The 19,037-nt window shown below is 39.5% G+C and overlaps 1 protein-coding gene across 1 annotated transcript in view; it reads right to left on the bottom strand.

The window, feature by feature from the left end:
• The window catches only part of map1ab (microtubule-associated protein 1Ab), a 95,114-nt gene extending 77,776 nt beyond the window's left edge, over positions 1 to 17,338 (bottom strand). Inside the window, exons 1-2 of the mRNA XM_085282887.1 lie at positions 17,059 to 17,338; positions 9,743 to 9,844 (exon numbers count right to left, since the gene is read on the bottom strand). Coding sequence (XP_085139013.1) covers positions 9,743 to 9,844; positions 17,059 to 17,323 — 367 coding nt within the window. The 5' untranslated portion in view covers positions 17,324 to 17,338. The remainder of the gene's footprint in view (positions 1 to 9,742; positions 9,845 to 17,058) is intronic.
• Between the last annotated feature and the right edge of the window lie 1,699 nt (positions 17,339 to 19,037).

Genomic DNA, 19,037 nt, shown 5'->3' with positions numbered 1-19,037 from the left:
AAATGAAAAGCGATCACCATGGAAAACCTGATGTAACATTTTATATGTTAGATCAATTTTCTATCTTCCATATTTAACCTCAACTGTATTACAGTAACATAAAACTTCCCAGTATGGCCCTTCAAAGATGTTTCTGAACTTCAAATACAAAAGCACTGCAGTGGGTGTTCCACTTATTTAGCAGTATAGTTGGCCTCTGCTTTCAGGAGATAAAAACAGACCTGAAACATATCTATAGACAAACAGCAGCTGTACTCTGGATACAGTAACTGTATCATGTTATCAGTGGGAATGGGTAAATCTCGTGGGTGAATCCCTTTGCATCCGTATTGTGATGTGACCTTAAGATCAAGATAAAAGGAAGCCACCCTCCTCATTTCACAAGAATGCACAGAGCTTCATAGATGTTTATTACAGAAAACAGAGTACTGTGAAGTGTGAAGACATAATTCCAGCTAGTTTTGAACAGCATGCTGTGTGATTCTAAATAATAACGGTGATTAGAAGTGCTGTACTCTTCCCATTTAATGACACACTAACAAGCAAAGCTTCCAATGCTTTTGTTAGTTCACACTTGGATATGGTTACTAATGCAACAAGGAGGCTTCATATCTAATTGTTGACAGTGCAACCAACCTTGGTTGTGGTAGCACAACCTTGATAGTTAGCAGGATCTGAATAATCCTGCAATGTTTCCGTTTTCTCTGCAGTTACCATGAAGCTCAGAACTGGTTTTGAGGGCAGCTAATCTACGTCTGAAAATATAAGTGACACCTCCATATACTGTTGTCCCAACTAGCTGACAACAGCCCCCTGGAGAAAACCGTGCTTTCATTACTGAGAAGAGACCAGCTGCTAGAGCGTTATAAGATAAATGTCCCCTCACGGTGTTTTACCACCAGAGAGTTTGGATACAAAGAAGAAATCCACCAAAAAACATTGTGCATTTCAATGGGGCTGGCAGCACAAAGGCTTATCTGGAAAGGAAAAATGGTAGTAGAGCTGTAAGTTTCAGAAACAGGCTCACATTGGGCTGCTGACTTTTTAAATGTTCTCTTAATACTTCCTTTGCTTTAAATATTTCCTTAAAAATAAATCAACTTTACGCTATTTCAATTAAGTTCATTTCAATTATATTTATATAATGCCAAATCACAACAGTCCCCCCAAGGCCCTTAATATTGTAAGGTAACAACAATGCAGTAATACAGAAAACCTCAAAAGACGATTCCCCATCAGCAAACACTTGGTGACAGTAGGAAAGAAAAACTGCTTTTTAACAGGAAGAAACCTCCAGCAGAACCAGGCTCAGGGAGGAGCAAAACAGGACGAAAGACACACTGTGGAAGACAGCCAGAGATTGATAATAACTAATGATTAAATACAGAGTGGTGTATAAACACATAGTATTTCAAAAGTCTTGAATCATACATTCCATTATATTTTGAGTTATCTCGACTTATCTTGAGTGGTCTTGATCAACACTTCTCCAGGCTTTCTGAAGGTCTTTCAGAGTTTTTTCTTTGGGCATTAACACTGACCAATGAATCATTCAAGTATAAATTGGCACCTTTCTCAAGGGATGAGCCAGCGTTACTTCTAAACGTAACCAGAAAAAATTAAATTGGGTGGTAATTTTTCATGTTTAACAATTTCATGTTTCTATAGTGAACATAATTAAATCATGTAGGATCTGCATGAAATTCAACAACTTAATTTGTTCTTGTTGAGATGACATGATGCAATCTAGTAAGTGGTCAGTTGCCTGGACAAGATCACCTGAGATTTCAAACCACAGGAAACTCTCCGGGGGAAAGACAACCACAACACAGACAACACAATGCCTGTGTATGCTATTGCTATTTATTGTGGTTTAACTTGTCAAGGACAAAAACGTAAAGAAAAGTTTGTATCAAGTATTGTAACCATAGCTTTCCTACTTTATTTGTCCAAAAACTGGACAAGTGGAGGACAAAAGGAGAAGTGGCAGACCTAAAAAAATGGCCAGAGGCAGAGCTGGAGGAGATGACCTGGTCTGGACATCTCTGTTGAAACTACTGGAAAAGTGATGAACTGAAATTGAACTGTAAACAAAAACATATAAAAATGAATACAAATCAAAACAAAAACTACAAAACCAAACTGAACTATAATTTGTTTGTCCCTGGCACACCTGCAAACAGCAGTCTAATACTTTAACTTAAAAGGACTGCAAGATGACATCTTGACAAAGCAGAATATAATCGATGCACCCTGTTGACCTTCCTACATCTGATCAGAGAAGCGATTGGCCCTCCCTCGCCGTATCAGCTCATTTCCAAGAGCAGCCCACAGGGTAGCACTACTGCCGATTTCCAACAAGGGAAATTTTCCATCAACCCAACGAAATGTGATCTCCACATCTATTTCTGCAGTGCAGCCATTGGATTGCTCTGCATCAAAGTGCTATTGATTTAGCTTGTTGTCCTGCACTGAGGAAAGGATGGTGGGATAATCAGGAGCAGTCAATACTCCCAGTTTCCATCCTCGGCCCTCTGGTCTCGGTGGCCACAGTTTTCAAAAGGGATGAGGGACTTTCAGTGATCTCCCTTATCAGTTGTTTGAAAGCACGCCATTGCTTTTCAGCACAATGTACAGCATGTAAGAATGAATAAATGGTTCTTTTTATAAACGTAGCCCCTAAATACTACAGACAGTCTCACAAGGATCCTGTAGTCAGAATTAAAAATACACTCCCTCTACACATGGTTAAGCATTGAGTTGTATCTGTTGATATCACAAACACATGAATTCATCAACAACAGGGAGTTCCACACTTCTCCTTCACCTCATCTCTTTTCCAAACAAGAAAAAAAAAACAGCCATACACTCAGTGTGTTTACATTCTTTCATGCACCGTGTTAGTGATCAGTGCTCACTTTGAGCACATGGTTTACACAGGAGATGGCTTTGCTAGATGTGTGTTATGATCTGTGAAAAGAAAAAGAAATAAGGAGCCTTTCCTCGGCTCCCTTAACAATGCCGTTCCTATAAACAGTCTCTGCAGAGTCCTGAGATTTAGGAGACGGGAGAAAACACAATCTGAAGCTTAAAGGTACAGTATGTATATTTAACAGCTAGATGCTTTTTCCACTGAAGAGATACCATATTACATACATTATTACATGGATTCTTTTTAAAGGAAACCAGGTAGCAATTCGTCTGGTAGGAAAGTCTGAGAAAAACACCATATTGCCAAAAGTATTTGTTCAACTACCTTGACACATATATGAACTTGAGTGCCATCCCGTTCTTAATTAAATTAGGGTTTAATATGAACCTTTGCAGCTAGAACAGCTTTAGCTCTTCTGGGAAGGCTTTCCATACGTTTAGGAGTGTTTATGGGAATTTTTGATCATTCTTCTAAAAGCACATTTGTAAGGCCTGGCTCATAGTCTCCATTCTAATTCATCCCAAAGGTGTTTTGTCAGGTTGAGGTCAGGACTCTGTGCAGGCCAGTCACGTTCTTCTACACCAAACTCACTCATTCAAATCTTTATCTTTAATCTCTGTGAACTGGTGTCATGTTTAAACAAGAAGGGGCCATCCCTAAGCGGTTCCCAAAAATTTAGGAGCATGATATTGTCCAAAATGTCTTGCCTTTCCTTTCACTGGTACTAAGGGATCGAGCCCAACTCCTGAAAAACAATCCCACTCCATAACCCCGCCTCCACCAAACTTTACACTTGGTACAATGCAATGAGACAAGTACTGTTCTCCTGGTAACCACCAAACCCACACTCGTTCTTGAGTAATACCACTTTGTGTATAGTACATTTATATCACTACCAAACTGTTCTCAGTCCAACACGACAGGGAAAAAAGTAGCGTAGTTTATGACTAAGACCTCTCAGTGAAGGAGAGGTGGTCAATAAATTAAACAACCAATAAATAAAACAAGGATCAAACCTCCGACTGTACCTATGCTTCATCTCTCCTCTCAGAGAACTAGAGGCCTGCTTGGTTTTTTGGGGTTTTTTTCTGGTCCATAAAAAAAACATTTTTTTCTATATAATATATTAGCAGTATATAATACTTTATATGTTGCAAGTTAGGATTCGGGGGGATTGGGGTCTTTTGTTTGTTCTGAGTCTAATCCCTAATAATAAGTCATCCTTTATTAGTTTTAGAGAAGTATTAGTTTCTTTTTTTTGTCTTCATAATAAAATTGAAGAATTGAAGTGACTGAAGTTTTGAAATAAAGCTACAAACTCAGGCGTGCTGAGGGTATCACCGTTAGAAAGAGCGCCGGAGCAGGTAGAAAGAATGCCTTCCTTCACATTTCTTTCAGTTTTATGCTAACATTTAAGCCACATCAGACTCTGAACAAAGTCATACTTTTATTTTTTTAAATGTAAAAATACTGAGTGTGAGAAAAAAAATCATTAGTTGGTTCATTTTATCCACTTTGCTTCACAGGTGGGCTCAAATGGTGAAAATGCCATCCATGCTGTATGTTTTTCATTTGAAAAATATTAAAATCACTTGTAAAAACCTAAAGTTTAAATAAAAGCATTTTGTTAAGTCAATGAACAGCCTTATTAAATAATCGAGATTACACTTAATGACTAAAAATACTGGTGATTATGTTTTTTGATGTATTTGAGCACAACTTCTGCTGATTAGTTAGTTGTGGTTTCTAAACTCTTTCACTTCCACTGATTTGTTGCAATGGCAGCATCCTATTACAGCACCACGCTCAAATTAATAGAGCTCTTCAGAACGACCCATTGCTTCACAGTGTTTGGAAAAGCAGACTGCATAGCTAGGTGCTTAACTTTATATACCTGTACCAATTGAACTGAAAACATTGAATTTAAAGATTAACAAGTGTGAACAAGTGTAGCATAGCAACAGCTGTTTTAACATAACTGACACATCACTAAGACTCAGAGCACAATAAGAGGATATTGAGGGTATGCAGTGATAAGATAGTTCAGGTGCAAGGTTTGTGGATAAATTCTGACAATCTCCAAAGAAAACACAACTTACAAACATCCAGTGTGCACACAAAAGGATTCAGCAATGCATCCACGGGGACAATGTCTCTCAAATCAATGACAGTTAGAGTCATAAATCAATACTGCTTCTTTCAATACAATATGACTGCATTCAAGATGCATTCAGTGTCAAAGTAACACTGACATAAATATATCCAAAAAAGTGCTGGGGCTCGCTCGGGCCACTTCGGAGGTGGGGTGCCCCCGGCCTCTCGGCCTGGGGCTCGGTCACTCAGGCACAGCTGGCTGCCGGCGGAGCTCACGGGCGCGTCACTGCAACTCCCCCTGGCTTCTGCTCCGCGGCTGCTGAGTGAGCCCTCATCTGGGACTCTCCTCAGCTCTTACTGGGACAGTGGCGCGGCTGCCCCTCTGTTGGTCTTCCTTGGTCTCTTGTGTTCTGGGGGCCTCTGGATGTCTGGAGTTTTGATCTCCTTGTTACGTCCCTCTGCAGCTTCTAATCGTCTCAGTGTTTTCAGCTGGTGCTAATTGGCCACACCTAGTCAGTTGTTCGTCTCCTTTTTTTTTTATGTTGCGGCTTTTGAGCCGGGTCGTAACATAAGTGGGGGCTTGTCCGGGATAATTGAAAAGGGAGTTCTGTGTTGGATTTGGTTTTTTTTGATTATCTCGCTTTGGCACCTTTTAGAGATTCATAACTTCCCAGTTAAGGTAGGTGAGTGTCCAGCTGAGCTTAAGTTCCTCCTTCGGGCACTCTTTTGTTATTTTGCCTTTATTGTTTTTGGAGTAATCCTGGGTGGGGATTAATTCTCTGTCGGGGGTAGGCAATTCAGGGCTCCGGTCGCTGAAGTTCTGCCTTTAAAGTTGCCTCGAGCCCAGCACGCTCCAGAAGATAGGTAGGTAAAGTGTGTGTGTGTGTGTGTGTGTGTGTGTGTGTGTGTGTGTGTGTGTGTGTGTGTGTGTCTCAGAAGGTAAGTTGGTGGAGAGTCCTTTTGTCCCTCTGTGGGGGGTTTCTCCCACTAGGTTTATATCTGGGACTCTCCACCATTTGACCTTAGAACTGAAGAAGCTTCTCGGATGAAAGGTGAAACGTCTTCAAGTAACTTAAAGAAGTCCAGATGCTTTTCTTTGCAAGCTCCTTTGACAGCAGCTTTAAGCACAAAAATAAGGTGAATCACACCGATTCAAATGAGTGGAGGAGTCGTTCCTTAGAAGAGTAACCCTTTAAGACAGACTGCATAACAGATGGTATGAAAGACAGTAATGTTTACTGTTTCACAGGAATTCCAGTGTTTCCTTTGAATGTGTTCTCTTTGTTTAGCAGTTGTCTTGAAAAACGCTGTGTCACTTTCTGCTGACTGCAGCTCCTGCTTAGCATTTGCCACCTGTGCAGTTTTGCTGGTCTTTCTTCTGCATATTTGTATATGTTTGATCCCTTCAGGCTCTTACCTGGAAGATGATTGAAATAATTCCCAGTTCAGCATCCACTGCATGCTCAGCCTGGGCTCTGAGCCTAAAGTGCTGCATTATATAGATGGGTGAGCAAGCACTCTCTCTCACTCTAACACATGCACACATACATCTAACACCACAGGTCCAGAGCTCTCTGCAGAGTCGCTGTGGTGATTATAGTCACCGCACAGCTTTGATGCAATGCAGATAAATTAAATGCCTACACGATCAATAGCTCAAATAATTACAATAAAAATTGATTTCTGTGACAGTAGTAGTAGTTTGATGTGCTTTGTTATCATTTAAAATCCTAATAATGAACTAATCATGGTTAGCAGTAAGGTAAAAACTCTGAAATGATGTAAATTTTTACCAAAAGATCTCAACATATCATTTTTTTAGAATAGAATAGCCTTTATTGTCATTGTACAGAGTACAATGAAATTGGAGTGCCACTCCCTTGGTGCAAGTTTCAATAATAAATATAAATGTAAAATATAAAAAGTACAAAAAAACCCAAAAACAATCGTAAGTACTCAAACAATAGTATGTACAATATATACAGGGATAGCAGCATTAATATAATCAATGTAATTAAAAATACTTAAGTAAATAGGTTAGGCAGGCAAATAAAGTCATCCAATTCAAGTAAGTGTCACTAAACCTCAAATAAGCCTTAACCTAAATTTATTTTTTTATCAACAAATCTGAAGCAATATTAAAGTGGTCCTGTTATTCTTTTCCTTTTTTGCTACACAGAGGGCTGTGAACCATATTCTTATATTGCTTCACATTATTTTTAATTTTAGACAAGGATAACCTGAGAAAATATAAAATGCAATTTTGAAATGATGACTTTATTCATTAAGGGTAAAACTATGCCATCTCAATCTGATTTAAGTCCAGACTTTAACTAGGCAACTCCAAAACCTTTTGGGGGGTTTTAGCGATTCGGAGGCAGACTTGCTGGTGTGTTTAAGATCATCGCCCTGCTGCAGAACCCAAGTGTGCTTCAGTTTCAGGGCATTAACTGAGAGTTGTAGATTGTACTTCATGATTTTCTGGTAAAGAGCAGAATTTGTTTCCATCAATTATGGCAAGTGGTCCAGGTCCTGAAGCAGCAAAGCAGCCCCACATCATCACACTACCTGTTGGTCTCTTTTCATGAAATGCTGTGTTAGTTTTACACCAGATATAACGCGACTCAAAACATTCCAAACTGTTCAACTTTTGTCTCGTCAGATCAAACCACCAACCTTCCGATTAGTAGATGACTTGCTCTACCACCTGAGCAATTCCAGTGAGCTCTTTAATGAGCCGACTGTGCGCTCTTGAAATAGTTTTCGTAGCCCACTCCTGGGAAGTTTCACCACTGTTCCAAGTTGCCTTTGGATAATGGCTGTCATTGTGGTTCACAGGAGTCCCAAAGCCTTAGAGATGGCCTTGTAATCCTTTCAGGACTGATAGATGCTAATGACTTGTTTCTCATCTGTTCGTGACACAATGTGTTGCTTTCTGAGATCTTTTAGCCTACTTCACTTTGTCACACAGGTTCTGTTTAAGTGATTTCTTGATTTAACAGGTCTGGCAATAATAAGCGCTGGGTGTGAAATTCAGTGCATTTAAAAAAAAGATTTAATAAGGGGTAGCAATTACTTTTTTTTTACTGCACTCACTGTATACTCTCAGTGTATACTGTCAGTAAGTGGACACTTAATTATTGTCCACTTACTGACAAATAATGAGGTCTTCCCATTGTGATTATGATGATTGGGATGAAGCTTTCCATGTCTGCTGGGGGCATGGAGCTAAAACAGCTAATTTCAAAGATGACGGACAGGCCCAGCGTGAGATAAATAACATTATTTTGAAATGTGAATCGTCCAAGGTTACTCTAGCAAAGTCCAAGAATAAAAATATGGAGTTGTTGTTAGTATAACAGACCCCCTTTAATGATCTAGGTGCGTTTGGCAGCTTTGAATGATAGCATCTATTGACTGGATAAAGAAAAAAATCCATAAACTGAAAACTACACACTAGGGCTGGGCCATATCATACCGTTCACGGTAATACCGGTATAATGTTGGGCAACGGCAAGAAAATGAAATATCGCGATAGGATATGGGTAAAATGCGCAGTGCCTTTGTTTACATACGCACATGAAAAAGGCACGGCGGCGAAGGGCGAAAGCGGGTCGTTGAATGAAACGGATGAACCAGAATTGGTTTGTAAAAATGCTGCAACTTCAGTGGTGTAGAACTGGTTTTGTCCGTCAGATAGACAACAAAGCACAATTTTTGGTAGAGCATGCTAGTGGACCGTCGTAATTACAGTGTTTTTTGGAAAATACGGCACACTTAAAATCAATCCTTTGATTTTTCTGAAAATCGACAGAATCCTGTGTGCCTTATGTATGAATTCTGGTTGTGTTTACTGACCTCAAAACGATTTTATGTCGTACACGGCGCTCGAAAATCCGTCAAATGTTTTAGTACGACTTTGCTAAGCTACAAACCCGCACCGCTTGATGGATTGTCGGAGCATTATGGCTATATTAGGCAGGAGCCTCGCGGAGTGATACGTACGGTGCTTCAACATAATATTACCGTATTGTGTGTTTATAACCTCTTTTTAAGTTTTGTGGATATTATACATGGTTATGCTGAGGATATGTCGGGAAATTTCCACTGGAAATGCCTTTTGGTTAAACTGTCAGCAAGGAATTTGTTACATTTTTATATAACTTTAATGCAAAAAACAGCTGCTTGTTTAAGTGAAAATGCATTGATGGGTTTTTTGCACTAATAAAATTGTGGAGTTGTAAAGTATTTTGTCTAGTGTCAATTATATTGTCAGTTATATCGTTATCGCAAATTTTCAAATCTATATCGTGATAAATATTTTTGGTCTTATCGCCCTGCTCTACTACACACAGAATGCTCAGTGGTGAACAAATAAACAAAGAAGGTCCCACTTTGTCAGTCACTGCTAGCCTAAAATCCATCCAGAAACACACAGAAACCAAAAAAGATCTTCACTTGATTAAACTGAGCACATCTACAAAATATCACACAGGTCGATAAAACACTAATGATTTATTCTGTATTTTATATCTACTTGCATTCAGTTCAATTCTTGCTAAATGTTGACTTTAAAGACTGGAGCTACATCGTCACGATAATACAAAAATATACAAGATAATAAAAAAAGCTTCATTGTTTAGAATGTTATTCAGAATACGTTGCTGGTTTCTGTCAAGTCATCTCCAGGCTCATAAAGAGCCACATCACACTGACCTCTGACCTCGGAGGAGAAGTGGGCAGAGTGGCGAGTTATAAACAGCTGCAGCTGCTGATCAAGGTCGCAGCACTTGAGGTCGACGTCCCAGGATCGAATTCCTGCCAGGAAGAAAGACAAAGATTGTTCAAGGACAACGTGATGCAGTGAAGCACAGGCATTGGTGAAACTAAGCAAACTTTTCTGAGCCTTTCTTTTATCTGTGTACTTGAGGTAACCTTTTATCAGATGCTGCTGTCGTGTCTTGTCTTTCCTCAACTCGCTTTCTGAATTCTGTTTGGGTTTTGGGGAAGGTCAATGACCTGAAACCACTTCATATGTTCAAAATGTCCAGAAACTCAAAGCATCACGTGCTTTTCTCATTTCAGAAATACTAACCTTAAAAACCAGTGAAAGCACATTATATCCACAGCAGTATTACAGCCTGTGATGACTTTTAGTCAGCTAAAGGTTTCTGACATGACATCATGCACACATTGCTTGAAACTTGTCCACTATATTGGATGTAATACATTTTTATGAGAGTGTGAACAGGGTCTTATTCACTTTACCCTAAAAGTGAATAAAATGCCATTGTGTCACATGTCCAAAATGGCAGACGAGTTAATGTCACATGGCTAGTGGTCAGTTCTGTGTGGTAAAGGTAGATGTGGAAGCTAGCTGCTCAATATTGATGGGTCTAGCCTTGATTTTGGTTTTGGTGATTTTATGAAGGTCTTTTGAACAGTTTACACCCTGTTGTATGCTAATCTGCCTCATTTGTCTGGTGAACACTGTAAATTAGTTACACATAAGGTGAAAATAATTCAGAAATCCAATCCGTTCTTAGATTTCTTTAAAGCTCTGAGTGTTTGTAAAACCATCGGTGGGCTTATTAATTGTAATTGGAAGCCACAGGACTTTGCCTAGAGTTGGATATCTGACCAAACTGAGTAGAATAAGAAAAATCCCACGATCGCCAAGCTTTAGACGCCCTCTGAAAAGATGGGGTAACATAACAGAGAAATGAGCATCTCATCACACCTTTTCATTTAGGCTTTCATAGCTGACTAGCTATGACTGCCTACTTAAAATATGGTAAACTATCTTTAAAAGATTCTGAGAGTACAACAAGACAAATAATTGGTCTTCTTCTGTAACCCTTTCTAACTTTTGTTATGACATTTAAGAGTAAGCAGGAGTTCCTGTATTCTCTGGTCTTACAGGTCAAAAAATAAACTGTTCGGGCAGTTTTGTGTTTGTCAGCTATGTGTCTGACAAACACTCACCATTACCTGGCTAATCCCATTCCTACAGTATAGCTTGTGATAGTAGCAACATGTCAGGGGTAGGCTAATCTAAACTAAATCTATATTTGGAAAGAAAGAGAGAGAAAAAAATCCCATTACTCCAGCAATGCATGTGTAAGTCTTTCTTTGTAAGAGCACAAAAATCCAAAAGGGGCCACTTCCATGAGAAAAAACAAAACAAAACAGTATACTGAACATGTACATGTACTGCTTGTCCATTTTTTTCCCATATGGGCAGAGAGGTCCTTGAAGAAAACCTGCTGAGATTGATCCAGTTAAGTTCAAGACTGAATCTTATTGACTCTTCAGTCCTTTGAATTACAAGGCTCCAGTGCATCTGGCTACTAACCATGTGTTAGCTTGTTAATATGTGTAAATGGAGTGTTGATGGCTTATAACAAAAAAAGGCACGCTTCAACAGACAATAGATATCAAGAAGGTACTGAGCAGGTACTGCATTATTATCAGATAATCGGGGCAGCTCTCTCTCTCCCTCTCTCTCCCTCTCTCTCCCTCTCTCTCTCGCTCTCTCATCGTCAAACTTCAGAGGGAACTTGTGTCAGATCTCATCCAGCAGGACGGAAACCAATGCACACGCCTCTCTCATCTCACCCACTTCTGGATTCCTTTACTCACAGCAAGAAATTAGATTTAAATTTTTTTCCAAATCCATACCCCTCTGCTTAAATGCCCTTAACAGAGTAGAAAATGTTCCATGACTACAGACTGCAGTCTGTGCACAGAGATGCTGTATCACTCTTACTGTTCTGTCTTTCTTTGCACTACCAGATGCATAAAAATGATAACCTTCTAGAGGCACAATATTACATTTTCATCACAATCCCCATGACAACATAACTGTTGGCATCGAGAGAAGACTAAAGGACAGGGCAAATTATGATAATAACAAAGGCCTTCTTATTTTTGATCGACCCATCATAGAGGATGACATCTGTCAGCAAGTTAATAGAGTCAACATTTCAAACACTGTAATTAGTCTCACACATTAATGGCTGTTTATAGGCAAGAAAGGATTCACCAGTTTCTGCATATGCTGGCGTGAGGAGTTCCAGTCGAGTACATTTTTAGGCGTTTCTAAAGAAACCTCCTTTGTGTCTGTGCAAAAAACAGATGTCTGGATATGACGCTGCAAAATACGTAGGCAAGGAATACGATCTCTGGTACTGGAAGCTTTCTGGGTTTGGCTTCAGTTTGTAGTTCACTTTTAGTTTGTATTTTACTGATCAGCCACGTTTGAACAGGTTTTTGGTTGCATGCAGGTAAAACTGTCAATGTGGAGAACAAAAGAGGAAAACGCTTTTGCAGGAATGCAGTCTCAGAACCATCTGCTGTAAACTGACCAATTTAGCTTTCTAATAGCCTATATTTAATATCTGAGCAGCTGGGGCTGAAAATTGCCTGTTAGGCCTCACCTTGCTGATTGAAGTCACTGAAGTGGGCGTCTCGATCGCGTTTGTGTTACTATTTTGTTTGTTTTAATGGAATTATCTGTCAAACAATAATAACACTGAAAATAATAAGAGAAGTTTGTGCTTCAGCACTGGAGAATGAAATTCTACAACATTATTATCTGTTGCTTAGCACTGACTTGTGTATCTGTGCACCGAAACCACTCAGTTTGCCAGCTAACGTCTCAGCACTCCACCCTCTCTTCCAGTGTGAAGAGTTGCTGCTTGTATATCACAATAGATTTGATATTTTTGGGTTTTGGTTTCCCCACATCTTTGTAACAATAAAATAAATCATTAATTTAAAAACCTTAAAAATATTTACTTATTTACATATCTATAAAAAGTAATTTGTTAACTGAACCCATTCACAAGTTCAAATAAGTCACCTAAACTAATGAGAAGCCTGGTTGGACTGACTTTATACATGCAGAAGAAAACCTCTGACTTCTGGTTGTCGGCATCTGCTCAAAGTGAGTCTCTCAGACAGTCCACGTTAATTTCAAATAAATTACTTATTTTTAAAAACGAACAATGCTCTTCATCACATGGATTGTAAGTTAATCGTACCTGTAGTTCCTAATCTTACTGTATGTAAGGTCTTCTTGTGAAACCTCTCCAAGTAAGGCATAGTTTTCATTCCCATGTTTAATGAGTGGCATTAAAATATCCTTAATGAGGCTAAAATTATGAATTAAACAGTTCAGCACACTGCAGGAAATGTGAAATATAAAATAAAGTCATTTGGTTTAGTCTTGTCAATGTGCAGAGTCAGTAGTGGGTTTATGAAAAATTCATGTTCATCTGAATAAGACCTTAAGCAGAGCACGGCCAGTAAAGCTGACCAACAACCACCCTGTGTACTCTGGGAATGTCCCTATAATACAGTGTTTGGAGCTGCAGCAGGACAGGAGAATGGGAAGGTTGTTAAAGGCTAATAATAGCATAAAAACAACATATAGTTTTTGAATGAGTCATTTACTACACTATGTGTAGAATATTTCCTCTTTCCCCACTTTGAGATACGGAGAAAGGATTATAACTGCTTAATGCTGCAGACTGCCTACAGGTAGGCTTTATAGCAAAGTTTTTCAATAGTGTCTAAATGAATCAAATCCAAAATATGAACTTGCAGTTTTTTTCCAGCTCGCAGCACATTTGAAGAAGAAATTATAGAAATGAAAGGATTTAAACAGAAAAGTTGGGCACTGATTCTGATGTAATAATCATTAAGCTGAGCGAGTGGTCAGCTTGTGTTCAATAATAAATACAAGTTGTTTCATGAACTACTGAAAGCCTTAATACTTCAATATCACAGGATATATAATTTTTTTTAAAAGCCAGCCTCAGTGTTAACTTTCAAAGCACCCATGGGCAGACTGGGGGCCAATAACCATCACAATCATACCTAACTAAACACCCCCGCTAAACATTATATTAATAAATCTTGCAGTAAATGGCAGTAATGAGTCTGTACTAGTGTTGATTCAAAAAAAAAAAGGCACTACACTTGTCATGACCCTCTGAAACAAACTGTAGATTAAGTATATAGGTGTATGCATTAGTCTATATGTATAACAGAATGTGCACGTAAGAAATGAGTTAGATCTAGGTGATTGTAAAGGCTTATATGACATTTACACTAAGTGGATTGTTTTATCTAAGCAATCTTTTCATTTTTAACATCAGAAGGAGCCAGATACCCTGTAATCTGTAAAAAGGTGAATTTGGTCAATAGCCTCAACCCCAACTGGTGGTGACAGATGGCCCCGCCCCTCCCTGAGCCTGGTTGTGTTGGAGGTTTCTTCCTGTTAAAAGGGAGTTTTTCTTTGCCACTCCTGCCAAGTGACCCCAACAATCAGACAACTCTTGTAGTTTTCTGATTGTCTGGGTTTTCTCTTTTTTATTGTAAGATCTTGTTTTGATGTGATGCTATATAAATAAAATTGAATTGATTAGTAAAATAATCCAGTGTGTCTGCTGCATTAATGGAGTTTTAGAAAAATGCTTTATCTATATCTATATCAATATAATCCTCGGGAAAAATGTTGCCCATCCTTGTTTTAAAGCGCAAATGTCACTTGCTACATGAGCACCATGTTTGCTGATAATATAAATCATAAATGACCAAAGTGCTCAGGGGAAAAAATGGCATAAATGTGACATTTGTCAGTAGTAGGGAGATGTAGATCTCAGTCATTCAGATTTCAGTCAACTGATTTCGCTGTCTTACCCCTCCCAATAATCCTAACTACAGTGGTTACTGTATATATAAAAACAAGTTTTTTTCCATCATGGCTGGCCAGCGTGTTTTCTCCAATAGTTTGGACCAGATCCATATCCCCTGAGATCCCTATCGGTGGAAGACTGTTTACCTCAGCCGCCAATGCTGCATGAGAAGCATTCCCATCTGTTCACATCATTCTGGAAAAGGCTGTAAAATTTTGTGAAAAGAGTCCAGGTATGGAGTCAAAGAACCTCACTTCTGACTGATGACAGCGATACTGAGGTGAGCTGTTAAGGATATCGAGAACTTTTCTGTCAGTAAGCGCAGCTGCTGTTAGCTGCTGTTAGCTGCTGTTAGCCAGTGTAAGTGAAAGTACCTTTGAAGAAAATGTAACTCATATGTTTGTGAGAATGTAATCAAACTCAGAGGGAAAATGTGATTTTTGAGGCAAATAAACCTAACATTAGTTGGTATATTGTTAGTTTATAACCTGCTGTTGTTGGTGTTTACTCAGCTCTTGTTTTGGCACCTGTCTGCAAATCTATCTCCCTTTGCATTTTTGCTTCTTTGATGAAGGGAACTCCTTTGATGATAAAACAGGTATGATGCTTCATATCTTAAATTCTGAAGGTGCAGACAGGAATTGAACTCTCCCTCCACATGGGAATTTCTACAAACTGCAAACCCACTCCTCTGTATTTTAAATGGGTTCAATGTAAGTTCATTGAAACACATCAATTTGTTGGAAGACATAATCATACACTACTCAATGTATGTTTGTCAGTGTATGTCCTTTTTCTATTAAATCACCATAAAAACATAAACCGGCTGTACCTTTAAGATGATCATCTGTTTATCTCATTATTTTCATTCGATCTTTTTTAGTTATTGTTAGTTTAAAAAAAACTGTTAAGGATGTAATCATTTTTCAGTTCCTAACTTTTATTTTTCTTTAGAAAGGTGCCAAGTGTACTATGCACTTGCAAAACTAACCTAATAAAATAAGAATATAAAAGAACCTGTCATTATTTTTAATTTTTCAGTGTTTTCACATCAAATTCATTATCAGAACCTGTCTGATGAGGTTTTCAAGTTAACTGCCTTCATAAAGATCAGCACTGCAATGCCAATTTCTCATTATATTCTGACCTTTTGTATAAGCATTAGCCTGTTGTTTCAAAAGACTTGGGGCACGTCATGTCAACCAAAGGATTAACCAAAATGTGGCCATTTAACCAGCAATGAAATGAACCATCAGCTTTAGCAAAATGAAGATTCTGGCCTTTTGCTTTGATGAAATTACAACACTGCAGTAAGGGTGACTTGTTGCAGGCCTACACGGGGACCCTGCAGCTGAGGTGTAATGTGAGTCGACAGCAGGTCTTTTACTTTGAGTCACGCTTAAAACACCGACCTGGGAAAATCGATGCAGTAATGAGCTGAGTGGGTGTGACACTGAGCTTGTGATCACAAGAGGAGGTCAGACGGGACGCACAGGGGTTGATATGGCGTTGCAACGGGAACAGCTTAGATTGGCAACGGTGGCGCAGAAAATAGCTGACAAGCGTGCTCCTGAAACATCTTTCACACAACAAAGCATTTACTCTCTAAACTTCAGACAGCCCTCAGTGACAAGAACGACTGCAAGCTGCTGCAGTTCCACAGGAGAAGGAAGAGGAGGAGGGTTTCAACTCAGAGTAGCGCTGAGATATTCACCCGAGTAATGATGGCAAAATAATCAGTCCAGCAGGAAACTGAAAACTCTTCCCTCATTGTGTCTGGGAAACAGTTGTGTTCTTGTTGCTGGGCAAAGCCTACAAAGTTTGTGTGTTTACTGATTTGACTTGACATCACTGCAACAAAGAAGGAAAAAAACAAAAAAAACAAAAACACTATAGTGACACTCCAAGCACAAAAACACACTCGGATGCCTGAAAACACAAACTATTTTCTTTTCTTTTTAACTAAAGACTTCCTGTGCAGATTGTGATCTGCTGACATGCTGATTTATGTCTCTTTATCTGGTAAATGGTGAGTGTTTGTAGGTGTTTAGTGCAGTATTTGGAGCTCCAAGAGAGATTTTGGCCAAACTGCTGCACTATTAAATTCCATTCTGCCTCTTATGAGTCTGCAGTTTTTACAGCAACACTCTGTGGGTAAGGAAAATGCGTAGTGTCCCATGGTGCAATGCTGCAGTAACGGCTTCTGCCTATGGATACTATCCCATCATTGCGTCAAAACACGTCTCTCCTGTTGCTGTTCCATGTTTGCTGCACACTGAATCACGGAAGACACACGGGTAATAAAGCGGATGGACGTCCGTCACTCACCCCGCTCTATCTGCGCTCTGGCGGTGTCCAGCTGGTGCTCGGTGCCGATCTCCCCAATCACTAGCAGCATGTAGTAGCTGCCCCGGTTGAACGGCACCCCTCGCCGGCGTCTCCCCGCGCCTCTGCGGTGCCCTAATCGCCCCTCGCACCCCGGCAGCGGCGCGCTGAAGTCCTCGTCTTCCTCCACCACCGGGAGCGCACCTCGCACGGGGATCTCCATGGCAACAACCCCCGGAGCCGACGCCGGGGCTGACTCCATCGCCATGACAACTACCGGTGTGAACGAGGGGAAGAGCCTGGTAGGGTGGGGGCGGGAGTGGAGGATGAGGATGGAGGACGCTGAGAGGTGAGGAAGGGGAGGGAGGTGAAGACAGGTGATAGCAAACGGGCCAGAAATCCAAAAGAAATTTCCGCCTAAACTTTCAAAATAAGAGCGCTTTCGTGAAAGTGCTGTTTTATACATTTAGCAAGCCGGATCCAATCCGTTATTTTAGTTTTGTTACATTTGTGATGTTTTACTTATAAATCATATAAAATTATATTCAAGGTGCGATATGTGGGGGGGGGGGGAGAAAACAAATCTGAGCTGCTGTCAGTGTAATGTTTATCAATTCTGCAAGTCTCAATTTAATTTTATTTATACAGCACCAAATCACAACAACAGTCGCCTCAAGGCGCTTTGTATTGTAAGGTAGACCCTACAATAATACACAAACTTGAACTATGAACTTGAACTAACGGCAGATGAAAAAGAGCAGATGATTCTCTGCTACAGAGTTACGGTGAAGGAAATAATAATTTGATGATTATGATGATTATGATTATTCTGAATTTTCTCACCCTCAAAGAAAGGAACAGTCTACAATGTTAGATTCATTTTAATAGAGGGAGACAAAGTATCAATCAAAAAATTCACATTAAATATAAGGTATTAACTGATTTGTGTGTCACTGAGTGAAATAAGTATTCCTTCCCCTACAATCCAACCAGAAGTCTGGCTCCCACAGATTGGGTGTGTGCCCATGTGATATACGGTTTACAATCAATTAATCACAGATATACTACACTAAATTGGTTTAAAATCTTGAAGCACCTGCAAGGTCCCACTGTTCAAGCAAGCAGCAGTACAGGTCCATCTTAAATCTACCAGTAAGTGCTAAATGATTCAGTGAAGGCTTGGGAGAAAGTGCTGTGGGGGGAGAAGAAGTATAAATTGAGTTATTTTGCATAAACTAGACCCGCAATGATTGGAGAAGACAAATGCTTAGTGTTGTAAAGGTTCACCTTTCAGCACATTCACTTCACTGGATGCACCTCGTTTCTTTTCCTCACCTTTGATTGGGTGTGGTGCTTTCCCTTAATTGCGCTCACCTGCCACTCGTTATATAAGGACTGCACTCACCTACAGCTCATGCTTTCTTCACTCCCACATGGGGCAGCAGCTGAGGTGAGTTTCTGTATTATTTTGAGTTACTTAAAATCTCACTATTTCCTTTCAGAGATAGCATTCCATGTGTGTCTTTCCATTGCTCATTATTCAATAAAATGAAAACCCTGCAAGTGATTGCTGACTGTTCATTCTCATCCTGACCGGATGAGCCCCTGATGGTAACAATCTCCAACCTCCTCTGAACCTTCCTCCAAAACACTTAGTATGACCAAAGCTTCGAGTTACCAAGAAACTTAAAGGATTTAAAGTGTCTAAAAATAGGAGTGAGCCAAAATCCCTCATGAGATGTGTGCAAACCTGGTGGACCAAACATCTCACTGCTGTGCTTGCCAAAAGGATTTCACCACCAAGTCATATTTTCACTCAGTTACATGCAGTGTTGGTCAAGTTACTTGAAAAAGTAATCAGTAACTAATTACTGATTACTTCCCCAAAAAAGTAATCCTGCTACTCTGATTACTTATTTTCAAAAGTAATTAATTACTTAATTACTTTTTAAAAACTATTTACAACCTGAATAGGTGATAAA

The sequence above is a fragment of the Mchenga conophoros genome, linkage group LG7 (assembly GCF_057382185.1).
Source record: "Mchenga conophoros isolate Kocher_MC1m ecotype Shallow Benthic linkage group LG7, M_conophoros_male_GT1.1, whole genome shotgun sequence".
NCBI lineage: Eukaryota > Metazoa > Chordata > Actinopteri > Cichliformes > Cichlidae > Mchenga > Mchenga conophoros.
This window is presented reverse-complemented; position numbering and strand designations above follow the sequence as displayed.